We start from the raw sequence: 9,986 nt of genomic DNA, 5'->3' as shown, positions 1-9,986 counted from the left end.
CCGTCGAACGGCAATTGCAACCTCTGTACACCTCCGTTCAAGATGGGTCTTGCACAAATCTCTTCGTATCGTCGAGATGCACGAGACTCAGGTATCAATTTGAGTCTTGGATAAGATTTTTGTTTCTGCAATTTTGGATAACAGCTCTTCGAGCAGCGCGTGAGGGCCACACCGGAATTTTTTCGGCGACGGAAAAATCCCTGGTGAACTTCTGAGTCCAAAGAACTCGTTTATGTGTCAAAACAAGTTTTCGATTAATTCGAAATTTTGGCCTTCAACCCAGTGGTTGTTTCGACTGGACAAGAGGCGGCTCGTTTTTGTTGCTGGATTTGATGGCGACCGATTGGTGTGGCTGAGACGATCTTGAACTCAAAAATATGATTTTGAGTGAATTGCTTTCTGGGCGGGCTACACAAGCAGTAGAATACCGAAGGTATTTTCTTTTGTGAGAGATTTTTGTTTTTTTACGGATGAGCCTGGGGCTCTGATACCACTTTGTTGGGTGGAGGAGTATTGATCACACACTTATAATGTATGAAACTCACAAGAGAATTGCACAAACACACTCACATATATTGAACTCATTCAATCTGAAAATAACATACAAAGAGGAGGAATTTCTCTCTCTGTAACTCTCTTATTCTCTTACTCCACTCACCCTTTCTCTCTCAATACAACCTGTATTTTATAGAGGAACTCATACAATTGTTCATAGCCATGCGAGGCTTCCAAGTCTTCAAGCGTGGGCTGCCAATTCCACGAATTCGGCTGAGCCTCATCCATTCCACAAAGTCCACAAAGGCTGCCAATAATTAAGATTAAATCCACAAACCCAATCAAGCTTACTGTTTATTTCAACACAAATAAACCCCTGTAATTTCACATGCATATAGGAGTATTTATTAGGATCCCACCTTTTTACGGGTTTCCCTACTTAAAAGTAGTTGGTGGTCTAGTACTTCCAAGTTCTATTGAAGTACTCAAGTGGTTGATTTAAATTAGCTAGCTGCTGCTTCTGCATGTAATGATTTGGATGAACAGCACTACTGCCTCACGAAGTGCAAGGATTTACTATATATTTTTCACTACAAGGATTCATGGGATTTCTACATAGGCCAATTATCTCAAATCTTGGGATCATTGGGAATTATATCCGGTCATTAGCTTTAGGGTTGTGAAATTGGATACACAATCGGTTCAAGGTGGAAACCATCAGCCGTCATTATTTATGTGAAAAAATAGAAAGAAAAGAGCACATGCTAGTAACACCAAATTTCAAACATCAATATCACTCAAAATACCTACAATATCAATCTGTTTGTATATTATTTATGGTGGCCTTAATACAAAGTCTATTCTTGGAAGGAGCTAAAGTAAATGTTGGAATATCTCTGTTGATCCATTAATTATAGAGTTCCTTTTTAAATGATAAATTGATAATATCTCAATGGAAATATATTTTGTCCGTACTTCTTTTACACAAAGTTTCTTTCATATCAATAATTCTAGTTTTTCCTGGAGCATAATCAGGGATAACTTCTTCTAGTAAATCATAGAAAATCGAGTTAATATTAAAAATATACTGTGCATATAATTATATAAAAAAACCCTTCCACTAAAATAAAAAAGGAGGTGCATATACAAAAATGTAGATGAAAGCATTTTTTTTTATTTTTATAAACTACTTAACACAATACTCAATTCTGTTATGAGATCTGGGTTCTTATTTTTATCAGGACGATAGCTCTGAAAAAGACTCCCATTCCCAATCTTTTCATTCATCTCGGGGGAAATACGACCAAAAGGAGTTAATTCAAAACCGTCAAGTAAAATAAGAACAACCCTCACATTCATGCTCCTTTTTTACCATTAAAAAGAACTTGTTTCAATTCGAACAAGTGCTTCAAATACAATATGAAGAAATATCGCTTGTGGAACCTCAATATCCACAGACTTATTAGCTAAATGACAATTGGCACAAATAAGATACTTAGTCACTTCTCATGGATTTTCATAATGACATATAGTACTTATTTATGGATCCATATATAAGCATGTTTGTAACGCCCCGATTTTCGGACACGTTATTTAAATCATTTTCAACTGATTTAAAAACTCATAAAAACTGAGATATAAGAAAGGAAATTTTATTAAATAGAGTTTAGCAGCGGAAACCTCAAATACCAAATTCAAACCTACTTAATAGTCTTACAAACCAACAAAATGAAATAGAGTTTGACAAATGTGATAACACTTATGAAAAATTTAAATAAAAATACTTCAAATTAACAGAGCTTCTAAGGGTATGGCCTCCAAGGCTCAACAAACTCCCCTTCCTCAGTTGGGAGATCCTCATTCTGGTACGGATCATCTTGCAGCGGATTCTGCTCTTCAGTCTCCTGATTACCTGGCATGAAACGCCAGCCCAACGGCACTATGATGAGTTTTGAAACTCAGTAGATAATCCCAACCCTACTACCCCCTTACCTTACAATTAGCAGATCAACAATATAATAATTCATAATATACAGAAAGTATGGAACAATAGCACATCGTCTTTTTCTTTACTATCCATCATCTTACATGAAATCTAAGGATCATCTCCACGAGACCCTTTTCCTCCCACATCCACTAACTACAACCGTCTCATGGGTCCACCCTTCCTCTTGCTTATCCTGCACCAGGGTCCTAGGTGAGCGCATCTAAGTTATGTACCGAGTATGTTCTCACTTAAGACCATAACAGGAGGATCGAGTCATCCCATGACGTATCGTACATTAGGGTCGGACATCCACTACCCCACGCTAACTATAACCGTCTCATGGGACCCATTCTCTTTCTCCAAGAGAAACTTCCCATGACGTATCATACATTAACGTCTCACTAACTATAACCGTCTCATGGAACCCATTCTCTTCCTCAAAGAGAAACTTTCCATGACGTATCATACGTTAGCGTCACAACACCGGGCTCCGCAGGTAACCCATTTCAACACAGGGCCCCATAGGTTACCCTCGCCATCACCATGGCTCAAATCACAATTCACATACTCACACTTCCAACACTTTACCAATTTCCATTTACTTAACATCGTCTATATGAGTCATTACTCGTAACCACCCTGTGAAACCTATTTGTCCAATCTACAACCACAACAATAATACTTCATAATAGCTTAATCAACAAACAACATGTATCTCAAAATGAAAGCAAGCATAGCAATTGGTATTGTGCAAGTATGTAAACACATAATATTTTATGATTGGCCGATGCCCTTAAGGTTCGTTGACAAGTAAATTGATATTAGTTTTTATTAATCTCATTTTAAGATCGTTAACAATAAAAATAATAATACCAAAAATAATTTTATTCCTTTCTAAACCTAATACTTTTAGTTACTAAATCCTTTCGAGGTTAACATATATCGCAGATCCCAAAGAAATAGTCATAGGTGTATCCTAAAAGTTTAAAAATTTAGCACAAGTGGTAAAATAATTAATTTCACATAGTTTAGGATCATATTTTAGTACAAACCAAGACACAGGGGGTAAACTGTAATTTTTGTCGGATGGGTTCCTATTACGTCAGTCGCTTCCACTGGTACTGTACGCACGCAGTTATATGTATAACGTATGTATATATGGTTTAAATCCGGAATTTCAAACGGGTCGTGTGATCAATCCCGACATCGAAAATGGGCTTATTATACCTTTTCGGAATCGTCTCGACAAGACGAACAAGATGAACGGATCAGATTTTCCATTTGAATAGTTTCACAAAAAAAACAGATCTGAACAGAAAACGGGAATTTTCGATTTCTTCAACACACAATGCATGGATTTGTTTCTTTTCAATTCCTATCATTACAACTAATATAATAGCACATTTATATACTTAGGAGAAAGTAGAGAAGAGATTAATCTACCTTAAATCCGGCCGAAAAAGCAAGTAAAATGTAACTGACGAAGGCAGGAAAAAGGCAAACAGAAATTTAGAGAAGAAAAAGAAGAACAGCCTGGGAACCGGACTGTTGTGTTTTTTTTTTTTTGTCTTTATAAGGAAGTGAGAGAGAGTGCAAGTGTAGAGATAGTAGGAGTGTGGGGGATAAGTACAGGAGTGATGGAATGAAAAAGGATAGTAACGTACGGAAGAGATAAGAGCAGAAGCCATAATTTATGGGTTACTGATGGCTTTCAAAAAGAAGTCCCTGTGTACATGGACGGGTAGGTATGGTAAAGGGGAAAAAGTAAAGATATATTCTTCACCTATTTATATATATTTAAGGTATGCATAATGTATATGCACAATTAATTAAGCACTGACTTCCTTTTCTTTTCTTCTTTTTTTTTTTTTTTTACTACTACTACTATAAACCTAATCATACATTTAGATTGATTAACTTAGTTAATTAATTATCGGATTAGAATTTAGCATTTCAATTTTTTTTTTATTTACAAATTTTAGGAGTGTTACAATGTTGGTTATTGTTTACGAAGTTTACTGCTAGAGTTCTACGATAGTACTGTATATATCAAGAAAGGAAAGAAAACAGTTTAGTATTTGGTGCAATTATTGGAATGATATTTTATGATCACTTATTTAATTATGATGATGATTTGCACCGTGGTGTATACATGTGAGGCTGAGTTTTGAAATGGGCTGGAGTTCGGGGGAATTTGCGTCAATTTTTCGGACCGGCCCGTACTTAATTTGCTCATATTTTTACTCCGGTTTTGATCTGCTTAATTAATTCTTTGAGATAGAGAAAGTTCAACTAATGGGAATGCTAATTACACCTTGTTATTTATTATGGGGCTGTTTAATAAAACTGAAAACTGAAATTGAAGGCTGAAAAATGAAGTACTGAAAGCTAAATACTAAATTTTTTAAGCTGAAAAACTGTTTGATAAATATATTAAGTATTGAATTTAAAAAATATTGAATTAATTTTAGTTTCGATTTTCTCTTATTTTACTAATGGTCACAATATATTTACGGTAACGGTGGAGTGGTGATTGTGGTGGTGGTGGGTTGGTGGTGATGGAGCGAAGGTGATGGAGCGAAGGTGGCGGTGGCGGTGGTGGAGTGGTGAGGGTGGCGGTGGTGGAGTGGTGAGGGTGGGGATGGAGTGAGAGTGGTGGTGGGGATGGAGTTAGAGTGGTGGTGGTGGTGTAATGGTGGGGTGGTGGTGGAGTGGTGGTTGTGCAATGGTGGTGTGTTGTGGTGTTGGTGGCGGTGGCGGCATGGTAGTAGTGGTGGTGTGGTGGTGGGCTGGAGTGTGTTGGTGGTTGTGGTGGAAGTGGTGGTGGGGCGGTGGAGTGGTGGTTGTGCAATGGTGGCGTTATGGTGGTAGTGGCGACAGTGTGGTAATGGTGATGGCAATGTGGTGATGGGCTGGAGTGGTGGTGGTGGTGGTGGTGGCGGTAGAGTGGTGGCGGTGGCAGTGGCATGGTAATGGTGATGACAATGTGGTGGCGGGATGGAATGGCAGTGGTGGTGAAGGTGGTGGTAGTGGTGGAGTTGTTGTAGGAGTGGTGGTGGTGGTGGTGCAGTGGTGGAATTGTTGTATGAGTGGTGGTGGTGGTGGAGTTGTAGGAGTGGTGGTGGTGGTGGTGGTGGTGAGAGTGGTTGTGGTGGCAGTCGTATGAAGGTTGAATGCAAGTACACTCTGAATTAAGTAGCTCAAAGCTTCTTCTTTTTTTCAACTTTTTAGCCTACATTTTAAATAGCATTTAATTTGTTGAGTAATGTAAAATATGATTATCAAACTTATTGAATCACTTATTACTTAATTGATTCAGTTTTAAGTGCTGAATTCAGGTTTTTATCAAACAACCCCTATGTCTTGCAGGCATAACCCATGTTACGGGACGTTGTCTTTCAGACTCGTATTGGGGACAGGGCCGGCCTTGGGGGAGGCCCTGTGAGATATTTTACAAATGGCTAAAGGTAGCACGGTGGTAAGTTTCTTGCGCGCTCTTTAACAGCAAGGTCATGAGTTCGATCCCAGCGCTTTTGATTTTTTGGTGAAAGTTGTACAAAAAACTGCAATAAATCTGCTGCTATCAAGACTTGAACTCAAGTCCTAAGGGTGGAGAAACATCTTCCAACGGCTAAGCCACTGAGCCATGGAGCAATATTGTTTCTCAAATCGAACAGCTAATACATATAGCAAAAAATGAGGGGCCTCATTTTCTAATCCCGCCTAGGGCCTCGAAATTGTCAGGGCCGGGCCTGATTGGGGAACACCGTGTAGGGATCGGGACCAGCATGCGTACTTCAATGACACCCACATAACCCAGGCTGCGGATTTCATCTTTGCCCTGAATTGCTTTAACGGGACTCTGTGTAGTCCCAGAAATGTCTTCAAACTTGTTGGAATGTGATTCCATTTTGGAGTAGTACCAGAGATTGCGAACACTACTACTTTTAAGTTTAAGTTGGCATTTAGGTTATTTTCCTACTTATCCATGTAACAGAGATCAGACGTGCATGTCATTAGCACTGCTACCTAGCTGTAAAATTAATGCTTTGGTGAACTGTTATTTCGGTAGTAATTAACGCTTGTCAAATTTTCCATTTTGTTACAGCGTAGCACCATGAATTGGCTATTAAATTCTTATCTTGAACCGAAAAATAGACAATTTCTTCAAGTTTAATACGGGGGTTTTCTACATTACAATATTCCGTTGGCTAGCTCCTTTCTTTAATCTATGGGAAGTGATAAAGTAATTAATTGCAGAAATTTACCCAAACAATAAGATCATCTTCAATGGCTTTTCATGTTCAATGGCTTTTCATGTGCTATACAAGCACCTCGATGGTATTCGGAAACTTTGGTAACATGTTTCAAAAGTATTAAATATACACTACACACCATGTTAGTTCTCTTGTTCTATATTTTCTTGTATTCTTGTGGAATGTTTTGGACGACATGCCAATCACAAAGCGTCCCACAAATATACGTATTTGGAGATTCAATTGTATATACTGGCCCCAGCGGTTCTCATGCAACTGGCATGAAAACAGGATACATGCCTTATGGCCTGGAGTGTCTTTTTATGGACAAATTCAGATTCACCAACGGAAAGACAATCCCAGGGTACATAGGTGAGAACCAATAACTTTTTTATTTTTTTCACTAACGATTATCTTCCGTTCCTCTCAAAATCAATTCCGTGAAAGATATGAACATTTTTAACTATCGTTGTGGATCTGCAATGTACGTGCCCTACACGGGAAAAAACTGAACCAAATTCGAAAGATAGGTGACTGGAGAATAGTTTTTAGTTTGAAAATGAGGGATGGACATACATACATGTAGAATGTATAGGACCCTCTGTCTTAATTTTAAACATCTATTGGTTTATATTGCAATGTGGAGAGTACTGAAAGAAGAAATCAAAATGCTCTCATGCGATGATTGATATATCTCATGTGACAAAAAACGAAACTCGCTGTAATTCTTTCAACAATCTGAGTCGACGTTCATCTTATAATTCCCAACATATCTATGATCTACACAAAATAGGTCAATTAGATGCTAGTATCCATCTCAACTTAAGTTGTCGGAAAAGAAATACGGAGTAAAAGCCAAACTCCTAACTTTTAATTCTCTTTATACAAATATGATTCAACCAAATTTTTATTTTTATTTTCTAATATCTTATCGACCTATTTTTTACCATGGGTGATTAACAATAAAGTGCTAGAAAATGAATGGCACATGTCGTTGGACAAAAACTCCAGTAGATTCACCATTTTGTATGACACGAAGAAACACACGAGGAATCATAACATAGAGAGAATTTTGATATTTCTTAAGAATAACTTACATCATGTGCTTATTTACCAAAAAGGAAATTACATCATGTGTCCGTTTGAGCATGACATAATGCTAATTTGTAGTAATTGATTAGTTGAACTATGCAATGGGTAATTTCATTCTCTAAAACACAATAGGAAGAATGAAGATAAAAGGCCACTTTCGTCTAGCTTTTTCTGTTATTCATGAAATCTTCTGTGAGTGTGTGTATGTGCAGCTGCAGCGCTCAATGTCTCCACTCCACTGTCAATGGATGATCTTTTCAACATAGAGCAACTCGGAATTAATTATGCATCTCCATCATCTGGCATTCTTCTGGAGACAGGAACAGCATTGGTAAGTTAACATTATTACCTGCATCCCAACATTAATAAAGTGTTCTTTTTTACTAAGAGAAATTCAACTATTTCCTTCTTCTTTGTCCAAAAAAAAGTTAGATAAGTTTATTTGGTCAATGATAGTATTTTTTTTTTTAACTGATTGGCTTGCTATATATGCAGGGAGTTAACTATTGCATGGAGAAGCAAGTTGACTTTTTCAATGAAACTGTGGAGACAAAGTTGCGGGCCAAATTTTCACCCACCAACAAACTCTCAAAATACTTGTCGGCTTCGGTTTATCTGATTAATATAGGCACAAGCGACTATATTCACAACTATCTCCAGCCTGATCATTATAACAGTAGCCGCCAATACAATGGCGAAGATTTTGCTGAACTCCTTACAAAGAAACTCAAAAACAATTTAAAGGTATCTTTGCAAAATCACAACGAGCTTGTTTTCACAAAAAGATCAAAGTACATATAACGAAGTTTAATATCTCTAGCTCTTTGCCTGTTTCGATGCAATTTTAGGATCTGTACAATATTGGCTCGAGAAAGATGATAGTTTTTCAAATTGGCCCGCTTGGCTGCTATCCATACATAATAAACAAGTTAAAGCCAAGAAGTAGATGTGCCGAAGACATAAACAAGTTGGTGTCTATTTTCAATGACAAGCTTAACGGCATGCTCAAAGAATTGAGCGAGAAACTTGACGGATCATCATTCGTGACTGTAAAAACTTTTGATCTCATAAAGAGGTTGATTCTAAGTCCTGCTGATTATGGTGAGGCAATCTGTTTGGGATCTCATTTATATCTTTAGTCTTTTTTCTTGTCAAGCTCTTTACCTATATGAAGAGACTAATCAAACTTGGTTTTCCTCTTCAGGATTGGCAGAAACGAGGTGGCCATGTTGTGTAACTAAAGCGAATGGAACCGGGCTATGTGACAAAGGACCTAAGTACTTTGGATCGGATGTGCCTCGCGATGTGCCTCAAATTTCTAATGCAATGTCAATGGAAAAGGAGTATATGTGCAGGGATATCATGTCCCCTAGATTGAATTCGAGTTACTCGCAAATCGGAAAACCGGTGAAGTATATATGCCAGGAGACGGATTATTATCTTTTCTTTGACGAGCTTCACCTGACTCAAGCCGCTTACAAACTTATAGTGAACAAATGCCTAAATAGTACTCCCTCCGTCCCATAATATTTGTCCGGTCCGCAAAACGGAGACGTAAAAATAATACAATTTTTGTAAGAAAAGTTGGAAAAAATTTCAACAATTTACTAGATCTTGACGAGTTCTTTTAACTTATGAAAAAAAATTGAATTTTTTCTTGAAAGAAATACATTATTTTATAGTCTTCGTTTTGCGGACCGGACAAATATTATGGGACGGAGGGAGTACTTCAGAAGGCATTTGCTCTCCATATGGCATCTATCATTTGGCAGAGATTTAATAGTACAACTCTAATAGCAATTGTTGTAAATAAATTGGTCCAAGATTCCATTTTTATAAATTGGTGTTTCAATTTTAGAGTAGTTCTTAATCTTTTAGTCATGTTTGAACGTTGGTTCCTTATATTGTCATTCTCAGTAGTTACCAGTACTAAAAGTAATCACCTAAGAAAATTGAGGTTAAAGACATTATAAGATCCTAAAAAGATTGCGAATTAAGAACAACGCCGAAATATGAAAGAAGAGTCTATAGAAACTAACTTTCTTTGAGATGATGTTAAAAGTTAGTAATTTCTATATATACAGTATCACCCATTATTCTAAAATCGGTCATTAAATTGTTATACAGAAATAGAGGTGCACTACGACTTTTCACTA

The 9,986-nt window shown here is 37.3% G+C and overlaps 1 protein-coding gene across 1 annotated transcript; it reads left to right on the top strand.

Moving 5' to 3' along the window:
* Positions 1 to 7,745: 7,745 nt before the first annotated feature.
* LOC131299786 (GDSL esterase/lipase 7-like) lies at positions 7,746 to 9,357 on the top strand. Its single transcript, XM_058325363.1, has 4 exons — positions 7,746 to 8,161; positions 8,326 to 8,574; positions 8,679 to 8,931; positions 9,035 to 9,357. Exons 1-4 carry the CDS (start codon positions 8,075 to 8,077, stop codon positions 9,355 to 9,357), a joined length of 912 nt encoding a protein of 303 aa, XP_058181346.1. The 5' UTR covers positions 7,746 to 8,074.
* Positions 9,358 to 9,986: the final 629 nt, after the last annotated feature.

Source organism: Rhododendron vialii, chromosome 9a (genome assembly GCF_030253575.1).
Source record: "Rhododendron vialii isolate Sample 1 chromosome 9a, ASM3025357v1".
NCBI lineage: Eukaryota > Viridiplantae > Streptophyta > Magnoliopsida > Ericales > Ericaceae > Rhododendron > Rhododendron vialii.
This window is presented reverse-complemented; position numbering and strand designations above follow the sequence as displayed.

Excerpts from the sequence above, each read along its gene's own strand:
- LOC131299786 (XM_058325363.1), top strand. The coding sequence starts at position 8,075 with ATGGATGATCTTTTCAACATAGAGCAACTCGGAATTAATTATGCATCT. Across the intron at positions 8,575-8,678 it reads AACTCAAAAACAATTTAAAG|GATCTGTACAATATTGGCTC; the intron begins GTATCTTTGCAA and ends ATGCAATTTTAG. Across the intron at positions 8,932-9,034 it reads TCTAAGTCCTGCTGATTATG|GATTGGCAGAAACGAGGTGG; the intron begins GTGAGGCAATCT and ends TTTCCTCTTCAG.